Source organism: Pleurodeles waltl, chromosome 4_1, assembly GCF_031143425.1.
Source record: "Pleurodeles waltl isolate 20211129_DDA chromosome 4_1, aPleWal1.hap1.20221129, whole genome shotgun sequence".
Lineage (NCBI taxonomy): Eukaryota > Metazoa > Chordata > Amphibia > Caudata > Salamandridae > Pleurodeles > Pleurodeles waltl.
Genome location: NC_090442.1, coordinates 61,986,566 through 62,008,430, shown reverse-complemented (window position 1 = coordinate 62,008,430; position 21,865 = coordinate 61,986,566). Strand labels below are relative to the sequence as shown.

The 21,865-nt window shown below is 44.7% G+C and overlaps 1 protein-coding gene across 1 annotated transcript in view; it reads right to left on the bottom strand.

The window, feature by feature from the left end:
- Positions 1 to 21,865, bottom strand: part of SZT2 (SZT2 subunit of KICSTOR complex) — a 606,663-nt gene that overhangs the window by 6,663 nt on the left and 578,135 nt on the right. The window contains exons 69-71 of the mRNA XM_069227802.1: positions 11,465 to 11,678; positions 2,377 to 2,560; positions 1,181 to 1,303 (exon numbers count right to left, since the gene is read on the bottom strand). Of these exons, the coding sequence (XP_069083903.1) occupies positions 1,181 to 1,303; positions 2,377 to 2,560; positions 11,465 to 11,678 (521 nt within the window). The remainder of the gene's footprint in view (positions 1 to 1,180; positions 1,304 to 2,376; positions 2,561 to 11,464; positions 11,679 to 21,865) is intronic.

Here is a 21,865-nt window from a genome sequence, read left to right as displayed (position 1 = left end):
TGTACTTTTCAGTGTTAAAAGTACTGCAGCAAGTGTGTGTGAAAGTAACTGGTCGAGCATAAACATTTGATAACCAAAGAACACTAATCCTCAGCAAACTGCACTGGTTGAGAAGGAGGTTAAGTTGGTTTTTGAAAGCTGGCAATGACGTGTGGAGGGGAATGGATTTCCAGACTCTCGGTGCACAGCAAGATTGGGATTGGTTAGAGGCATTTATTTTATCAAACAAACAATTTCAAGTGACCGGCGAATCAGCAAATGGGAGCTGACAGGAGCTACATTCGGTTCCTTTGCCAGGTAGTGGGGAGTCAGTGTGAATAAATGTAGGACCTAGGGAGGCACGTTTGTAAGTATATGGCCCATGCATTGGAAGCTAGCTCACATAGTGGAAAGCGGAGGTGGTATGATAGAAGGGGTCAGACCCTGAGATGAGGGGGCTGCTGCAGGCTGAGCCGAGTTAATGTACGTAGAAAGTTTTGACTCTGTCTAGTAGCTTAACTTCAGTGAATGCCATTGCTTTTTTTGGGTAAAGGATGGGGAATGATGAAGTAGAACGTCTGGAGTTCTAAAATTCATGTGTCTGACACTCAAGGGGGCTGTTGTCCCCTTTTATCAGCTGCTGTGCATTGCCACTTTCTGTTATAGCAGAATGGGTGTGGGATGAGCATCTACATTTGCAGTGCTGCTAATGAAACGTGAAGGATATTGAGACCAAACTCCAGTCCTTCAGTCCCACTTGCTGCTGTGAAGTCTCTGGCAGGCGCTGCTCCTAAAAATAAGCATGAAAACCGGTTGCTGTTTCCAGAGGAGGACTATACATTGACACATTGCTGATAAAGAGCTGAAGGACAAGGAGAACCCAGAAGCCAGACACTACGAACTAGTGCCAATGGGGGACAGACATTCCTCCTGCGTCAGTGTCCAGAAGGCAGGACTGGAACAACTTCCGGGTCTCTAGACGATGATCTCCTTTTTTGTTGCCAGAGGTATTTCAAATTCATCACAAAAACACAGTGAAGCTCAGTAAATGCAGCTCATCTTCCAAGGAAGAACAAATATGATCCTAAGATGTACAATCCAGGCAGTCATGAACAGTCATTCAAGCACTCCCATGGCGCCTTGTTCTTGTGTAGCCTCAATGGGCCTGAGGGACGCGCTTTGTGAAATCTGTGTCACTCACCTTAGGGTGTTCTTATCAGCCTCCGGCTGCTCCTCGAATGGCACAGCATTGTGGCACACCAGCAGGGACACATCAAAGTCATCATGGTGCCGCAGGCCCTCAGAGTCCTTGTAAGATCCCGAACTAAGGGGACAAACATGGAGAACTACTAAAGACGTCTTTAGAATACAAAGCCAATTTGAAAATTCAGCAGAATCAGAATTACCAAGGAAGCGTCTTCCTAAGGTATGCAGTACTGATCCTGTAGGCAACTGAAGCACAGGCAGCAAATCATATAGACTGGAAATCACACCTACACCAGCAAGAAGTAACCCCCAAGCATGAGTAAGAGGTAAACACAGGCTGCCCTCTGAACTAACAACAGCAGGGGGTCAAATAACACACCTCAACATGCTAACAACAAAACATCACGGCAGCAACTTTGCTGGCAATTGTTTGGGCACATGATTGCCTCTGGCCAGCATCCCAACTGGCAGCATTAACATGATGTCACAAACTCCAGATATGTTACTGGGCACTGCCATTATTGACATCCTCTCAATGACTATTGGACACCAGTGCAGATTACTACCCGAGCTGTGTTAATAAGAGTGCTAAATCAGGTGCAGCATTTACACCCACGTCTGAACACATTTTACAGCCTAAATCAGTGAAGACAGCTGAAGGCTACTTATTTCTGAGACACAAGTCTGGTCACTCCTTTACCAGTGCTGAAGGCCCTGGTCACTCCTGTGTCACACTGGAGGCTCTTAACTTTCCTACTTCTAAATAAAAGGCCCTTGATCACTCGTGTGCTTGACAAAGTTAGATCCCAGCTCCATCCGGTGAGTTACAGGTTCTGGTTTTCATCAGTACCATGGCCCATTCAAGAGGGTACTGATGCAATTCCACACACCTAGCTGCACCTGCAACTATTCTTTGCCAAGTACAACTGGTGCCACACACTGCTGCCTGTCATTTTCAATCTGTCACAATATTCACACATTTCGCATATGATGAACCAATAACACTGGTCACCAAGCAAAGGTTGTGTTATTTTCAATGGTAAGCAATAATCTATAGAACCATTTAACATGTCTCCTGACTTTGTAGCTATGAAGTTTCCTTGGTATGCACATATTGACCGCAGAGACCACACAAGCCATTGCAGTACCTATGCACTGAGAGCACCCCACATTATACACCAACCAGCTTACCTGTTCCAGATGGACACAAGCGCATACTCGTTCTGCTCACTGCTTTGGGCTTTCTTGCTGTCCGTGCTTGGCGATGCAGGACGGCACATGCGTAGGGGCTTCATGTGGTAAGTGTTGGCGTGGTCAGCGATGTAGTTGTACAGCTGATGGGCTGCGATCAAGTTAGTTGTCAAGGCCAACATGCCTACAAAAGAGTGAATGGGATTAGAGCTTTACACAGAGAGCAGTTGGAAGCTAGACATATCAGGTCTCCATGATGGTTCACTGAAAGGGCTGCTCAATACCTGAAATGCCTCGGAAAGTTGCCAGAGCATTCAGAGGTCTTGGGCAAAAGCACTGATAACAGAAACTCCTGGAATGCACCTGTGGGCGTGCAGGGATTCACAACAGGCCCCTGCTTTTGGTGTGTAGCTCTGCCACTCCCTGAAGTTACAAGTACCAGTGGGACCAAGAACTCTGGATGGGGACCGAGTTACCAGGGGATTACAAGGTGTACCCTGCAGGTCTCTGCAGAAAGGACAAATAACTGGAAGAAACTGAAAATAATCTGCAAGTTATTCCTAATTTCCCTTCTGGAGTTTCTTCCAGGAACTGTGGCTGTATTCAACAATCACAGTCTTCAGATGAGACTGTCAGAGATGGGTCTTAAGACACTGAGAACTATTTCTTGTTTCAATATTGCGTTTTCTAAAGCAACATGTTCAGATACTGGGTTTGCTCCTCACATTTCATTCTTGGCATTAGGGGCTGCAATTCAAACATGAAAGTAAAATGACAGCTCGTATTAATGGGTTTTATGATGAAAAATGCTGATCTTCTTTAATGATGGGCACCACTTGATAGATCTGCCATGGGTACACATAGGAGTATTACTAAATATGATCCAACACTTTTTGGACTGTTCCGAGTATTGCGCTATATACATTCCTATTTCATTATGTGTAAAGAGTATGTTCCACGCAGGAATGCTCTACAGAATAAGAGAAATGTAGTATCCATCCCAGATCAAGACTAGACTCTACACTGAGGATGAGTCTGAACAACCACATGGAGATGCATAGAAATACGAATGCAAATCTGAGGCGTGTGTCCCTTATTCTAAGAATTAAACTTTATTATTCTTTTAGTTAGTTAGACCCACACCCTGGTAGACCCACACCCTGGTATACTAACAACTATAATAAGTATCACCAGTGGGATCTGCTAATTATGTGGACTGGATCTATATGAAGGGTTCCTCCCTCAGCGGAAGTGTTTCCGTGGAATGGAGCCATTAACATTGTACAAATGATGAAACACGTCTGCCACATGCCTGATCAGATCATGTTGGATGGGCTAAGGGTTTATAGGCAGGGTTCCAATGCCATTTATCCTTGATAACCGTAAGCCAGTCACATCTGCTATTAGATAAGAAATACCAACAGTGCAATGAGGCTGCCAGCACATTGGACTTTCAGAGGAGCTGACCTGCTGGTCTGTGCTTGTTAGTTGTAGTGAGAAACATAACAGATTGAGAACCAAGTGCAGCCGTCTCCACTGTGAGCATGGACCAAGGGTGGGCAAGAGAGTAACACGCCTATGACTGAGTGACAGCCGCTCACTACCTCTCCTCAAGTAAGAGCCCATTCAGGGTAAAGTGCTCTCAAGGCTTCATTTCATTGGATGTCAAACATAAAATACAATACGATTCCAAACATTAAAACTTATTCAACAATTTAAACAGGCAATATATTTATAGAATCAGGTGGATAAAATACAGCCACATCTTCTGACCATGTTGGCCATTTTGCTAAAATTTGCTATATGTAATGTTGGCGAACTTTCCTTAGTCCAGAGCAAAAAAATGATATAGGGACCAAGTTCTCTAACGCAGAAGTACAAAACTTACAATTTCTATTTTATCAAGTCTACAAGTTTATCCATTCATAGCCTATAGTCTGAACAAATTTCAGTCGTACAATTTTGATAAAATTGACAGACATGAATATCATTAGATTGGAGATGAAACTGTATACCTTTGGTGGGTGCATACTTATATATTAGTTTCCAACATCTGATTTTAGTAGTGGTTATAACTGGAGGCACGACTTTTGATTCTGCTCAGGAAATTTACCAATCTTTTAAAACAATATCTAGACATGGTATAATAAATGGAATCAATATTTAGAGTCTGACAGCAGTTTAACGGCTAGTTGGCACAGTGTTGGCTTATTGGATCAGTGAAAGTTGTTTCAAATAAATTAACTCCTTATAGATAGTATATTTCAGAACTAACAATATCAGCAAAATGTGTCCATATCCCCAGTATAAAATTCCAACCATGTCTAGTCCCAACTGGAGTGCATTGACGGAGCTGCTTTCCCTTGGCACTTTTCCATAGTGTGTCCTCAAACTGGTGCACATTATGGTAGTCCATTATTCTGCAACGCTCTAATGTGTAAAGCAATATCCGCAGGATCTTATCCAATCCTGGGTACCTTTCGATCAGAGCAGTCAGGCAGCACTCCTATGGTGCACAGCGTTGTTAATGAGCATTTGTAGCATCCAATGGTGTAGATATAGAAATGTTATTTTTGTCAGGAATGGATGATCCACAGAGTTAGCAGAACCTGAGCCCAGAGCTCATTGTTAGCATTTATCATCAGCTTTCATGTGTTTAAACAACAGATGCACACAAAAATGATTTACCTTCAGTAACAATCTTTTTGGTGGATAATCTATGTAACCGCAGATTCCTCACCTTGTAAATATTCCCCAGGCATCAAACTGGATCCCGAAACTTTAAAACAGTACTCCTGTGCACCGAAGGTGGCATCGTCCAAGCTCTGTATGAGCTGTCATAAAGATCCATAAAGCCAGACTCCTTTTGAGGATCTTAAGTTAACCTATCTGTGTTAGGCCCATAATCCGCACGCCATTATCTTTCACGGAACTCGTGAAAGTGTCAAATTTTCCAAACAATAACTGAAACACCTAAGGCAACAGCAGACTGCCATAGGTTCCCTGCTGTCTACATTTCAAGGTCTGACAGTGAATGTGCAAAATGAACATGTAGTCTGAATTGAAACCATAGTGGTTCATACAGGCAAGGTCTTGGATTAAATGGCACGTCCCCCAGTGTAGGGAAAAAGTCAGTGGTCAACCCTATAGAAATCTCAGGAAATGACCACTGAATCAAAGAGGACTTCACCCCAGGATAGTGCAAGAGGTCCTGCCAGACTGCCACAGCATCCATTCCTATGCTGAGAGTCAATACCGAGAAGAGCTGAACCCAGCAGATGTGTTTTCTTTTCAAGGGAACACTCCCAGCCGAAGTCTAAGAACCACAGCTTATCCACTGGTAACAGGTATGCAGTGGACTAAATCCCAAGAAACTCTAGAGGCAAGTTAGCTACTCCATGCTCTCATAGTGTAGTGCCTAAAAGTAGATTTTAGGGTGTTAGCTACCAGAAACATTCTAACCATGTGTGGTTCTGCGACCTCTTCAAGTAATAAACTACCCTAATCACCCGCCTCCGCTCCACCGGGATCCAAGGCCAAGCCCTGGACTGGATCGCCTCCTTCCTCTCAAACCGTTCCCAAAGAGTTTACCTCCCTCCGTTTCGCTCAGAACCCACAGAGATCATCTGCGGCGTACCCCAAGGCTCATCTCTCAGCCCGACACTCTTCAATGTCTACATGAGCCCTCTCGCCAACATCGTACGCAAGCACGACATCATCATCACCTCCTACGCCGACGACACCCAACTTATACTCTCCCTCACCAAGGACCCCGCCAGCGCCAAGACCAACCTACAAGAGGGTATGAAGGACGTCGCAGATTGGATGAGGCTCAGCCGCCTAAAGCTGAACTCTGAAAAAACGGAAGTCCTCATCCTCTGCAACACCCCGTCCGCCTGGGACGACTCCTGGTGGCCCACGGCCCTCGGCACCGCACCGACCCCCACAGACCACGCCCGCAACCTCGGCTTCATCTTGGACCCTCTTCTCACCATGACCAAGCAAGTCAACGCCGTGTCCTCCGCCTGCTTCCTCACCCTCCGCATGCTCTGCAAGATCTTCCGCTGGATCCCCGCCGACACCAGAAAAACCGTGACCCACGCCCTCGTCACGAGCCGCCTGGACTACGGCAACACCCTCTACGCCGGGACCACAGCCAAACTCCAAAATCACCTGCAACGCATTCAAAACGCCTCGGCCCGCCTCATCCTCGACATACCCCGCAGCAGCCACATCTCCGCACACCTGAGACACCTGCATTGGCTCCCAGTCAGCAAAAGGATCACCTTCCGACTTCTCACCCACGCACACAAAGCCCTCTACGACAAGGGACCGGAATACCTCAACAGACGCCTCAGCTTCTACGTCCCCACCCGCCTCCTCCGCTCCTCTGGCCTCGCACTCGCTGCTGTCCCTCGCATCCGCCGCTCCACGGCGGGTGGGAGATCTTTCTCCTTCCTGGCGGCCAAGACCTGGAACTCCCTCCCCACCAGCCTCAGGACCACCCAGGACCACTCCGCTTTCCGGAGACTCCTAAAGACCTGGCTGTTCGAACAGCGATAACCCCCCCCTTTTTCCCCTAGCGCCTTGAGACCCGCACGGGTGAGTAGCGCGCTTTATAAATGTTAATGATTTGATTTGATTTGATAAACTGACAGTTCCGTATTAGGTCCAGCCAGGTTCTTTTGTAAAGCCTTAGCTCAGTCCTGGGTAGCTGTCGATCAGAGCAGTCAGGCTTCATCACATGGACAAGTGTAAAGGATTTAGAAGGACCAAAACAGCAGAATAACAAGAGAAGACAGCACAATAAAAATCAGACACTAAGTTATAAAAATAAGTTGTATTTTAAATATACACTTCAGTGACAAAAGTCCTCTGGAGGATTCTGGAGATACAATAAATCACAGATTTTCACTTAGCACAATAAATCACTAACATACTTGTGGTTTGGGGTTAGCCACATTTAACTTGAAAACTGCTGTAAAGGCATTCTTTTGGCAAGCAACTCCAGCAGGGAGCAGTCACAGGGACCAATAAAGTCCAGTTGAACAGTTACTTTGCACTTAAAGCAGTCTCCAGTCCAGTTACAGGGTCTATGGGTGACCTGCCATAGAAATCCATGGAGTAGCCCTGATGCAAGGGATGCTGACAATGCTCAAGGATGCAGAGTTAATGTCAGGGGTCTTCCTGTGGCCCCACTAGGTCCACGAACAAGGTGAGGCAACTTTTGGCTAATGGGTTTATGTCTCTCGAAGTCCAGGTGAAGTCCAACCAAAACACAGTTGCCACTGTTCTCCGGTTAAAGCAAAACCAATGGTTTCCTTTAAATGGCAGTAAATTCCTTGCTGGGTGACCAAACTGTGTGCTCTGACAACTCTCCAGGGCCCAGCAGACTTGGGGACAACTTTTGACGGTCAGCACTCTGTCTCCAAGGCTGCACTTTAGCAGAGAGTGGCAATCAGGCATTCGTGGCTACCAACTTGCCAAGGCAGGCGTCTTCTGCATTTACGGCCCTGTGGCTGTAAGGGGGAGTCAGCCAACAGACCCTTGAAGTCACCTTCTCTGTCTGGGTCTCAGGGATGACTTTTCTTTGAGCAGACCTCCACAGGAATAGTCATTTCATTGCTAGCCCAGTATGCTGCAGGCGCAGTCCAATCTTTAGTCTGGCCTCTCTTTGCTGGGTACAGGGAACAGCAGGGCAGTCCTTCTCTGGTCCTCTCCAGTAGAAACGTGATCTAAGATCTGGGTGGAAGGGGTGCCACTTTTATGCTCATTTCTTGCCCTCAGGGCATGTAGCAGCTACTAGCCAATGGGCTATCAGGTCCTCACCTGCCTAGTGATGACTTCCTGTTAAGTGTGTCATCTAGTTAGCCCAGATGCAGCATTCCGGCCACTCACCACACTCTTTTGGTGTGTGGAGCTCCCTAGCCCATCCCAGAGGTGTGGCTAACTGGGGGCTACACACACATCCAGAAAAACTGGTTTCACAACAGCCTTCCCCTGTCTGTCCGAGATGCCAGCTTATTTGCTAAAATAAAACAGCAGCTCTTGCGTGTGTTAACCATTTGCCCTTCAAAGGCAGCTTTACCTTTGCAGCTGGCCTATTGAGCTCACATGGCCATCCTGCTAGAAGAGCGTCACACCTCTTCTAATGGCCGATCCCTTGTGTTACTTCCTGAGAGTCATTCACACCTCTCTACAGAAGGGCAGATGGCTGTCTTGAAGACAACAGCTTGTGTGCACCCGAAAACAGTCACTGGAAACCTTGGGGCAACAAAGTGGCAGCGTTCTAAAGTTGCCATTTGTATAAGTTACATTAAATTCAACAAGTTGAGTTTGATGCAGTAATTCTTTTGATATCTATCAGTATCCTATTGAGTAGTCCCATTCAGAAGTTAGTGCTATTAAGTTGTCAGCTTATAAAGCTATACTCGCCAATGGGGCTAAAACTCTCTTCACAGTAAAAACAATAATGCAGTGTTTTTACTACCAGGACATGTACAATTACTAAAACACATGACCATCCTTTTAATATACTGCACCCTGTAGGACTCAGTAGGCCTGCCTTATGGATAACTTGTAAATATAAAAAAAAGTAAGGTTTAAGTTCTGCCACAATGTTAAATGGCAAAGTCAAGTCAGCTGTTTAAAATTGATCTGCCAGCCAAATATGGCGGGCAGTCATTCTTTTTTTGTTTGTCAAACTCAGGCTGGCAAAATAAATGCTGCAGTCCATGAGGGACACTTACCTACAGGTCCTAGGTAACTCTGGTAAAATGAACTAAGGTCTTATAAGTTGACATATGGCAATTGTGGGCGAGCCAATTAGACATATACCATATAAAGGGTAAGAGCACTGGCACTGAGGCGTGTTTGGCAGGGCTCTGTGCACCTACAAGTCGGAAAAACCAGCAGCTTCAGTCCAAAATTCTGGGGGTGATCATGCAAAAAGTGGCTTTTCCTTACAGTTAGTGATATGCAGTAGTGCTGTTTTAATGATATGCTGTGTGGTCTTTTTCATGTACTAAGCAAGAGGAGATTAACATTTCTAAATATATAGTGTATTTTTCTTAGTGCAGTACTTGTGTGTGCTATTCTAAAGAATTAAAATGGGTTTGAATTACCACTGCGACCCTGACCCCTTTACAGGTCTGTTAGTAACCCAGAAAGCATGAGCACCGCACCAACAAGTACATCAAGTGGAGATGTGTCATGCTACCACAACCTGGACTTTCGCACTCATGCGTTGGTGCAATGAATTAAGTTCAGCCACACATGGGTGGTAAAGCCAAACATTGCAGAAATAGGTTAGAACCCTAGTTTATGCAACACAACGTTGTTTCAGTTCAGATGTGACCACAAGAGCCGCATATAAGCGCAACCCATGAGGGCTGAAGTCAGTTGGTTTCTCAGACTATCCATGCCCTCGGACACGGAGCCCATCGGCAAATTAGCATAACCAGTGTGTAGATCTCTACATCTTTTTAGATGGAAAACAACACCAGTTCATAGAACAGAGTATTTGGGATGGTCAATGAGAAATTTATGGTTAGATAGAGTATCCACCACAAGGAAAATAACTCCTCCTGCAGTCTTTGTAAGATAGGTTGCTCCCAGTCACCGGAACCCTGCATTGATAGAATCCTCAATGCCAATATTGGCTTTGGTGCCGATAGTGCCCTGAGGATCGAAGTTGGTCTCGGTGCCGGTATCAAAGGTGTCTTCAGCTTTGAAGATCCTCAAATCTATTGGTGGATCTTAGGGCTCTAAAGCCAAACAGGGTCGATGCCCGGAGTCGAGAGCAGCATTGGCTCTGAAACCTTTGCTCAGTGCCGAAAGGAAACCTGAAGGCTGTGTAGTGGTTGGAAGGCTTGAGGCCCGATTCCCTGAGGGCAGTACTCTGCCTGAGGCCTCCTAGAAGGCTTCGTCTGCAGGTCGGTGCTGATCATACTTAAAGGGCTTGCGGAAGTCTTGGCTCGAGAGTCGGAGGTTGTTGAGGTGAAGAGAACCTCTTTTTTTCTTCCTCCTAGTCTGAGCTGGAGAAAAAGACTGCATCTGGGATGGGCTACAGTTGATGGGGAGCGACCATGGAAAGGCTAGCGTCCTCACCTTCCTCAATGTCGAGTGGGGCCTGTTTTTTTAAGATGGTGGGCACTGCCTGAGGTTTGCCACTGCATCTTTTAATTTGACCACCTTCTCACTCGTCGATACCTAATGGTCTTCTTCAAGTGGAAGGTGAGAGAGACAGGTGTAGTGAAATGTGTTTTTGAGCACTGACTTTGTGTTGTACAACTTTGCACCTGGATTAGCTGTCTAGTGTTCACCAGTTGCAGACTACATTTTGTATTCAGTTAAGCTGCCTATTGACTTTATCGTAGCATTAGACACTGCCATGTTAAAGCTGTACGTGATTTTCCACATTGTAAACTGTGATTGTTTTTGTGCTCTTTCTCACCAAGGGCTTTGGTTGATAAGGATGTACTCAGACGGCAGGGAACGGCCTTGTTTTGATTTGATACCTTGGGATTGTGGCCAAACCCCAACGTGTTATTTTCAAAGCAGACCTAAACTAGCCAGCATGTTTAATTACGAAATGAGTTTTTTTTCCCCAAAAAGCTCCTTCTGTTTTTTTAAGATATAAAAGACCCAGTGCAACAGTGAGAGTGGCCTCAATCAAGATTCTTGACGTCGGATGTCTGATATTTGTCCCGTGAGGGTGGAAATCTCTTTCTCGCAGTCAAACGGGGTCATCGTTTTGCTGGCAAGAGAAAGATGAAGAGTTTGGCAGGCTCTACGGTGATGAATTTTTACTTCATTATTTGCTTTGCAGTTGAGAATCATTTTGGTAAGTTTTCCTTTCATTACTGTGACTATTTTTAAACGTGTGGCTCCCAATATAATAAAAATAACATTAATTATTGGCCTTTTGTACATAATCTGAGAGACTTGAGATATCTTATGGTTGAGTGCTCCAACACAATTTCTTTTTGCAAAGAGGTGACTGCAATGCAACCATGTATATTCTTTGTACAATAAATACATATTTAACAAACAGTGGTAAATTGTTAATTACATGTATAACTGGTACCTTGAAAGACATGATTGCGTCCAAACTTGGGTATGTCTGGATGCTGGGCAATGAAGTCCTCAAGGAAGCTGGTGAGATGGTAGCCCTGGCGCAACGTCATGTGAGAGCCCAAGAGGTACTGGTGCACAATCCGCAAGTGGAAGTCGTAGCTAAATGAGTGTACATGCATCAGATCACGAACCTTGTCACACTCCTCAGTAAAAAGCATGGAAAGCTGCAGAAATGGCAAATGGTGGATACGTTAAAGGGATAGTAGAGGTGTAGTGATGAAGGACGTATAAATCTGATGTAAGCTTTGGACATAACTGCACTAAAGTAGTACCTGGAATGTCTACCTCTGAACATTACCTGCATTATCGAGTGCCCTTTCAGGGTATCTAAAACAGTGAGGAAGAAACAGGTGAGACATTATGACACACAAGGCTTCAGGGAGAGGACAATGGATACAAGGACGCCCAACACCACTTGCTAATCCTGTCCTCCTTAATACATTCTCTAGATGTTCCTTCCATTTAAGAGCGAATGTCTAGATGCGTCAATCCTTTCAAGACTCAACCTCTACATATATATCCTTTAGCAGCCCTAACTACTGAACGCCAGATGTTCCTTTTCAAGTAAAGAATAATGTTCCAATTGGTCTTGCCCAGAGTGTGTCAACTGTTAAAAACTGTAAAAATAAAAATAAAAAAAAAGATATATATTGAAAACTACTCACCTGATTCCAGTGATCTTGGTATCAAAATTTATGTAAAAGCACATGCTATTTTTATAAATTGGTGATGGATTCTTTATTTAGGGTGTTTCTCGATTACTGTATGAGTATGTGCCTTACATGCTTAGCACTACCCTCTGATAAACCTAACTGCTCGACCACACTACCCCATGAGAGCATTTGGGGTGTCATTTGTGCCTCTGTGATACCTCTGGGGTTCGCCTGGACTCTGCGCAATGTACCTAATCGTGGTCCACTATATAAAAAGCCAGCTTCCTATGCCTACCATAACTCAACCTCTGGATTACCTACTCTTGTAAGATCCTATCCCTAGATGGTAAAGCCTTTGTAAGAGCCCACATACAGATGTTCAGTATCTTCAAATCCACAAACCTCAGGTGTTTCAAAATTTCTAAGGCTCCACCGTCACTATATTTTCAGCTGTTCCTATGGCTGAATGGTTAGATGTTCCAACCTTCCTAATGACCAGCATCGAGATGTTTCTGCCCCCAGCAAGGTTAATTGTCAGACATATTTTTGCACCCAACTTTGTTATGAGATGCCTATTTTCTGCAGATAACACTGGCATCATCAATCTGGTGAAAGGAAATAGATTAATCAGTGACACTAAACGAATAGATGCTTTTTACAAATAATCCTCAAAGGTCTAGTCTGGAGGTTCTAAGAGTTTGTTCTCTGCACAGAGTAGACCACCACATCCTGCACTCAGACTGCTTGGTCTAAAACTGGCTCTGCTGCTTCATCTCGATAGCTTTCAATTTTAATTAGAAGTTATACCTTTAGCACAAAGGCAGTAATATGGGGGCAAAATTCACTATCAGTCCTGGCAATTTATACACGTAATTGTTTTAATAATAATTTTGACTGAAGATGTGTCCTATTTTGGGAAAATAAATGTATCTCATTATTATATTAACTTTTTTATATTTTGGGTTTTGCTGCAAGACCACTCTCAGTTTATAATTTGGTTAAGGGGACAAAATACTAATCTGAGATTCACATATTCTTCCAATCATAATTAAATTGCTTTTTTAGATGCACTAGCAAGCAAAGGAAAGGGGGAATATGCTATATAGTGACTTATATGTGAAGTCATCTTACAGAAATTGTATTGAAACTTACAGTGCTCGCCCTGAGCATATGAAGAGAGGGTTGACCCCTGGGCCTATCCTCCATTTTCAACAGAACTGCGCATGTGTGTGTGATGATGATTTCCAAGTGGCACCTTGTCCTGATGGTCAATGGATCTTTCCATGAGGCAAAGGGAGGACAGTTTACACTTGATGCTCTTAAAATATTTGGTCCGTAGTCTTTTTGCTTCTTTAAGAATATCCACACATGCTGCCTGAGGGCTTGACTGTCCACACTAAAGAATTTAATTTGTCAGGCAGATTTCAAGCAATCTGATGTGGTGATCCATGTTCTGGACATGCGGCCTGGGTAGCAGGTCTGAGCCCCGCATTAGTCTCTGGTGGTGAAGAGAGAAGCACTATTGGCACGGTTGTTCTGCTGATATCAATATCATTCTGGAGCTGGACTGCATCAGTTTGATGGCACGCTGTGATATGACTGTGATAGGTAGAAAAGGACATATAATTGTCTTTAAGCCACTCATGAAAAAAAGGCATTTTCCTTCAAACGTGTTCCCCGATGCCTGGTTGTTAATTCTTTGCGGTTTAATTTTTCTGCGGTTGTAAAAAAGCCTATCTGAAGTTGGCCACTGGTTACAAAAGTGTGTACTGTATATGTTCTCCGTGAATACCACTGTAACTTTGAGGCTTCTAGCATCAAGCCCATCGTTGGTCCAAGAGGAAGAGATCTGTGCTATTTTCACTGAAGATACCTTTTCTTATAATACATTTTAATGGAACTTATTGACAACGGCAGTAGTTGTCAATAAACGAGTTATCCTGGATCTACGGATGCATTCCCCGGCCCTGAAGGGTCCTCAACCTCATTCCCCTTGCTTACATAATACATTGAGGTCATAGTGTGTTTGGATCAGTACCTCTCTCAATGTTGAGGGCAGATGGGTGGACGGCAGAGCAATGTGAACCACTCTCAGGTCTAACAGATTCATTTCAGAATCGTATCCTTTCCACTGGTCGATAGCTGAAGTGAACGCACAATCCTAGAAGCTTCTGCTGGAAGAAACTCTATTTTCCGGTTTAGTAACTTTGTCCATACTAGGAAGTACTGTAATGCTGTTGTCGCTGATAGAGTTAGTTCATCCCTGATGATCACTCCTAGAATTAATGCAGGGCGGCAATGGGAACTATCACGATGCAGCACGCTACCTTAACATGTTCTGCTAAGGTTTTGGATGTTGCTTGGCAGTCAGCATTTTCCATTTTCTTCTGAAGCCATAACAGTTTCCCCATCTCAAAGAATCACTCTTGCTAGTTTTCTAGTTGAGTGTCCCCAGATTATGGACCCATTGCATTGGGATGGCTGTGAACCTTTCAGTGTTTACATGCAGACCTGTCTTCTGCATTTTTCATACTAGGTTTGGAAGACCAGGACAATTTCTGTTATGAGGCAGACTCCAGGATGCAATCATGTAGGTAAAGTAACATTCCTGTCTATGCACGGATAGGTGACATCACTGCAATGCACTTGGAGCAGCCTGAGTGAAGTGTTCAGTCTGTACTTTGATCCTCGGCAATCTTCTGTGTCCAGGCTCCAGGACATGAAAACCTGTAGCTTTCAGGCCCATGACGGCCATTCAATACAAGCATGGAGTTGTAGAAAGATCTTGTTGAGCGCCAGTCTTTTTCAGCTATTTCTTTTCCCACTTACGAGTGGAACGTTTTAACTCCATGATGGACTTAAAATACTTCTCAGGGCCCTGCTGTCTAATAACCAAGAAGTACCTCAATTAGATGGAATTGCTTCTGTGTGCCCATGGCATTCTCTACACTGCCCTGCAGTATCCATAGTTTTTACATTGTTTTTAAGGACTGTCTGATTTTTACTTTTGTAGATATTAGTTTTATCCTCAATGCTTTACTGTTTTTCATAATTAAAACTCCCTTATCTGATTATTGATAGTTTTGCTACTCTTTCCAGTAAGAGTCTATGTAGCCCCTAATGGAGTTGGAGGATGTTTTCCTGCTCTGGCCAATGGCAGTTTGCCCTCTGTTCTCCGTGGACATTGTGTTTGAAGTTAATGAGATCTCTGATGTTACTGCTACTGAGAGAAGAGCAGCAAATAAATCAACACACTGGTTCACCACTGCCAGCAGCTGCAGAGCACAAGCTACCCTTAACAAAAGGCAGGATTAGCCAGACTGGCTATTAAGGTGACTGTAGAGAATTTTTTCCTGCAAAGGACCCCAAGGCACACAGACATACTCGCTCTAAGGAAACACATAAGGATTGCCTGCTGAGTAAGCAATATATAAATAATTATATTTGTTCTTTGTTGAAGTAAACTTTTCTTTTCCAGAGTCAGGTTAGCTTTGGAAAGATGCATTCTCAGGTTAAGAAACATCCCATCATTTGTAATTCTTACCGAAGATCCCTGTGAGATTTGGGGTGCTGGAAAGAATTTCATCACCATCAGAGTGTAGTAAAATATGTGATTTATGTTGGAAACTGCTTCTCTTTGGCAAGGACTGGGCTCTCTCACTTTCCTGAACTAGTCTCCAGACACATTAAGCCTGGATGGCTATTTTGGATCCCAAGCATCCAGGGAAAACTGCTGGCTTGTGCTGGATGTCGAGTTAAGAGTAGTTGCAAGATCCCACAGTGAACTATACCCACTGGTATCTGGCGTGGGGGATCAACGGGCTCTCTGGGGAAGGGGTTTCTGTGAGGCACACTAACACCTTTTTCTAGACGTGAGCAAGGTGACAGAAGACACATCATGAACATTTCCTTTATATATGAATCAGATCACCCTCTCAGGCCACCCGTGTTCATAATGCCAAAAATGGGTCCAGTCTCCAGATAGGTCTACGTCAGATTTATGGACGCTCTACTTTTAAGAGTCATTTCCCCCTATTTTGTATTCTTCTCATTGGGTTTTTAAAGTTATGGTTTGAATTGTATTTATTGTTTTAACTACGGTTGTTTCAGATGTCAGTTTTTCTTTTTCTTTTCATTTGTGTTATAATTACTAAATTACTTAGTGGTATTAAAGGTAATATTACATTTTCAATATTTTGGAATATATTTTCTCTTTATCTTCGATGAAGCTTTTTCGAACGTATTTGTTTTGGTGATGTATATTATTCATGTTTTTTTCTCTAATTCTGAATGTGATCTCCTCAGACCTGTGAATGCTTACTGATTTTATTCTTCATTTTCCTACTATTTCTGAAAGACTTATTCTTGTTTCCTGGTGTTTAGCTTATTTTCTTAATAAAATGTAATAATTTACTTAAACTGGTTGTCGACATTGGTGTTTTTTATTTCACTGGTAATAATCATGTCAGATGGGCTTGCAATTCAAGGCTGCAGCTCCTGGCTCAGCAGTAGAGAGTTGTTTCAAGGTTGGGGTTGCAACATTTATATTTTGTATTCTACACAGAAACCCCCAAAATCTGTATAAAATCCACCTTACCAGATTCCTAGTAATAACTGTGATAAACCACACCGATAAACTACTTTAAATAAGAGACCAAACTTTACAACTGAATGTCAAAATACAAGAAGAAAAATCATGTTACTTGTGATAGGAAAGCACTACTGACAATTCTCATGCCTTTCAAGAGGAACTACTAAACTACTACGTAAAGCGATAGTGTGCATAACAAAAGGAGTTTCTAGAGGAAGTTCAGGCATATCTCAGGTCGAAGTCCACCTTAAGCAGGTCAGTGATAGAGGGTGCATTTGTGAAGAATGCTAGTCTAAAACGAAAGCTAAATTAAGTTAAAAAGGAGATATAGTACTAGTACGGGGGCCTAGTGGACACTAAAGTGACATTCTGAAAGAACCACAGTGCCATGGGTGTCATTGAGAAATTGTGAGAAATACCTACATGCGAAGCTTACCTGCTAATCTAGTGATGATTTCTTGCTACTTTTGCGATATACACAAGGACATCTGGCCACTGGCACACTTCAACATGTAGGAGATTATGAAAGAGGGAACCTGCAGACACCACGTGGTGAAGGATTGGTTCTGGTTAGACAACTCTGAGGCCTGAAAGTTCAGATGTTCTGGTAAAGAACAGGTTACTACTTACCTTTGGTAACACTCCTTCTGATGGATACTCTTTTTAATCACAGTCTCTCACCTTAAAATATCCCCAAGTACCAGACAGAATTGGATTACTCTAACATTGCTCCTGTGCACCGCTCAGTGGCTTTTGGTGGCTCAGTGCCGGCTTCATATCCCCCAAAAGTGATGGAGCACAGATGCATGTAAACACCGCCTCAGTTTTTCTTTCCCTTTATGGGCTGACGCAGAGCATGAACATTTGATGGTGACAGTATGAGTACTAAATTAGGAGCCTGTTTAGATTTTAAAAATAGTTGACTCCACACAACAGGGAGTTGGAAGGGCAGTGTGGAATCTGCAGATAGAGTATCCACCATAAAGAGCATCACTGAAGGTAAGAAACATGTTCTTCGCATGGATGCTTGTAAGCACAGATTCCTCACCTTAGAATAGATACAAATACAGTACCTCACACAGGTGGAGGGTCTGTGGAATGGTATTGCAGAACCGAGTGGGCAAAGGCCTTCCTGCCGGACCTAGCTAGGAAGTAGCGCTTTGTGAACATGTGAAACCATGCCCATGTTGCAGCCAGGCAGATATTGACAGCCTCCCCTCCCAAAGACCACTGGTAGAGTCATGGACTGCAAAACGTAAAGGAAAGTAGCATCTTTTGGTAAGAAGGCCGTCTGACTCTTCAACATTAATGTGGTTGGAAAACACGTGATGTAGGGAGGTTGCACTGACAGGGCCTGCAGTTTACAAATGCGACAAGCTGATGAAATCGCAATGTGGTGAAGTGATGAAGTGAGTAGCTATGCATGGACTCAAACATGTGTCAAACCTCTGAAAAACCTCCTTACAATATAGAATATTTGAACTAAGACAGCTGGTCCGATAAATGTAAAAAGGCCGAAAGAGCTGACAAATACGACCTTTTATAATGGCCTCTGCAAGACCTGCTGGGTGAAAAAACATCATACCACTTCGCCTGTAAGGTGTCAGTGAAGCAAGCACCACACCAGGCTTTACATTTTTCCCCACATCAAGCATCAATGGACTTCGTGGAAGGGCATCTTCCCTAAAGAATAATGTCTACTATCTCAGGAAGTAGATCAAACAAAGTTAAATTTTTTCTGCTCAATCTCCATGCATGGAGGTGTACATTGAGTATATTCATATGACGGTCCCTGCCATATGCTGGGACCACAGGTCATCCTGATGTGTTAGTCTGATCATCGGACAGATGCTCATGCTCAGGAATTCCAGGTACCACACTCTCCTTGTTCAATGCAGCGCTATCCGCATGACTTGATCCTGGTTAATCCTGATCTTCTTATAAACCTGAGGAAGGAGAGGCAGTGGTGGCAAGGCATACAACAGTCCCTTGCTCCATTCCAACCAGAATGCTTCTCCTAATGAATGTTCTTGCAGAAACTGCAATCTGCAGAACTGTCAACACTACATCTTCAAGATGGTGGCAAAAAAGTTCTAGCTAGAAATCCACCCCCACTGGTAGAAGATGCCCTGCACCACCTTGAGATGTAGACATGACTTGTGATCTGCCAACCAACTTCTGCTCAATCTGTACACTCTAGCATTAAGGGACCCTACTAGATGGTTGGCGACCACATGGATGCTCTGGTGCTCATCCACCTCCAGGGATGCAAAAACTCTTGGCAAAGGACTCTATTCTGCCATGCTTGCTGCAGTACTGTATGGCGGTGTTGATGGCCATGAGACTCTTCACCAGCCTCTCCTTGATGAACAGTAGGAATACTTCAATGCCAGATGAATGGCCCATGGCTCTAGTAGGCTGATGTGGAGCTGGCCTTCCAACAGACACCAGTTTCCTCTGATCTCCATCTCCCCCCAAGTAACCTCTCCAACCAAGTAGTGTTGCGTCCATCACAACTGTCAGCTCAGGATGGGGGAATGGAGAAAAGCCTGCCAGAGGACAGTACAGATTTTAAGCTGTCTCCTCTGAAACCTGGATGGTGTTGGAAAGGTGGCCTTGATAGTGGGCCCACTAGGACTTCACATTCCATTGCAGGGCTTACATGTGCCACCTGCCATGATCGACAGGAGGTTGCACCAGGTTAAGAAGCCTCAGCTCCATCCTCACCTGAATCTAGGATTTAGCCTGAAAGATTGGAATCATAGCCCAAATGTCCAGTACTTGTTTCTGTGGAGACAAAATCTGTGAACTTCACTACGCTCAGAATCGCCTAAATGAATGGAAGCCTCTTTGATGGGAATCTGGTGGGACGTCTGCTCGTTTGTAGCAAACCCCACCAATGACACGAGTTCTGCTGCTCTCTGGGTGGGGGATGCTGTTCTGGTAATCACACAAGTACCGTCAGGGCCTATGTGGGATCTATGGGTGCTTCGGTTCTGGTACTGGGGCACGTTCTGTATGGCTGGATGTTGGGACCTCAGAGTTTTGCTCTAAGGCACATGGAGTCCGTGGAGTTGAGACTTCAGCTTTTCGTCAATAAGCCAGATTCTGTTCAGCAGAAGCAGTTAGGATCTGGAAAAAGCTGGCTCTATATATAGTGGACCAAAAAGAGGTACATTCTGTACAGAGTCCAAGCAAACCCTAGAGGAATTACAGAGGCAAAAATGACACCCCAAGTGCACCTCTATTGTGGTAGTGTGGGCAAGCGGTTAGGCATATCAGAGGATAGTGCTAAGCATGTAAGGAACACACATAGGCAGTAAGTTAGACACACACTCAATAAAGAAATCCGACACCAATGTATGAAAATAGCACATACGTTTATATAAATGTTGATACCAAGATCACAGGAATCAGGCAAGTACGTTTCAAGTTGGACAGTTTTCAAAAGCTGACACTTTTTTTTAGGTGCAGGAATGTTATCCTATGGGGATAAAAATCTACTGCGTTTAGACATTTCACAGCGACTTACGGGATTGATCTCCAGGACTTAAGTTGAGTTTGGGGCAGGGTCCAAGGCCACATCAACAGGTCAACCCGGTAGGCATTGGGGCGTCACTTCAATGGGAAACAGTCCGATCAGGAAGCTGTTAAAAGCTGGGTCTGGACAGTCAGTCCAGGGGAACCCACAGGGGGCTCGACCTTTGAGGTCCTCTGGCACGTGGGGATACTGTCGGTCTACTTCTCCTCAGGCTGTGGGGCTCGGGTGCAGTGGTCTCTTTTGGTGTTGGGTCCGGTGCTAAAGTTACTCACGGTTGGAGGGGGACCTGCAGAAAGAGGATGCAGGCGGCGACGGAAGACCAGTCTGGCCAAACTCAGGGATGGGCTCAGCTCCATAGGGTCTCAGGACCCCATGGGTACCGTTGACTCCCTTGGACTCGGGCTGTGGGGCTCAGGTGCAGAGGTGCTTTCTGGCATCTGGTCGTGATGGTCAGGGACTTGATCTGGGTCTTCGTTACATAGTGAAGAGGGGAAACAGGACAGTGGGGCCACTCTTCTGAATGGCCCTGTGGATCCTGATGTCCCTCAACGGTAGGTCAGCATTGGTGCTGTTGGAATCCAGATTGGACCACCAACAAGCTTTAGTTGCTGCAAGAGGTCAAGTACCCCAGTTATAGGTGCAGGGAGCCTCCCAGAGGGGTCAGCGTCTCGGGACTTCTGTGAAATGGTGGGGCTGAGCTTCCAGGCTCCAAATAGTCTTCTCCTGGTGCTCTGATCCCTCAGAGGGCCCAATGGCCAACAGGGCAGAGTACTGGATATTTTAAGTGGTGCCTGCAGATGCAGGGAAGCAGTTCCTCTGCTCCAAGGGAGTTCTTATTGGCAATTTATGAAGCACTGACAGATCTCTCGTTTTTTGGAGGCTGCAGCGGCAGGACAGGTCACTTGCTCTACAGGGGTCGGTTGCAGCAGGCAGGGTTGGCAACAAGTCCGTCCTGCTTCTCGGGTCAGCAGGCTTTTTGTCCACTCCTTTTGTGTCCAGCAAAGATCGGTTTTCCTCGTATCAAAGGGTCACCTAAATACTCTATTTATGGGCCATTGAGGGGAGTGAAGGGTTGTAGCCAATGGGCTCCTTACCCTTGGGGTCACAACACCCCCTAGATGACCACTCACTTTGGGAAGTGGGCATCACCCTGTCCCAGAGTTCCTAATTCCACCACACACAAGACGACAGAATTCCTAAGGCTGTTTCCACTGCAGGCTCGTCATCCTAGGGGTGTGTCCAGCCTGCAAATGCAACACGCCTCCTGCATAGTTAATTTTCCCGCCTTTCAAGGTGACAAATGGGACCTGGGGTGGGAGATAAGGTCGGCATCTTACTCTGAGGAGAGCCTGATCTGCACACCATAGGTCTGTTGGTGGCAGGCTGGCTAGAAATAGTTAGCCCACCAGCAGTTGGTAGGTGTTAAGGGGGTACCTCTGAGTGCATGTATTAATAAATCCATCCAGGGGAATCAGTGAGGGTTTATCAATACAAGATATTTGATAGCAAACATCCCTAGTTTCAGTGAATCCCTCACGTACCTGGAGAACTCGTATTGACCAGTGT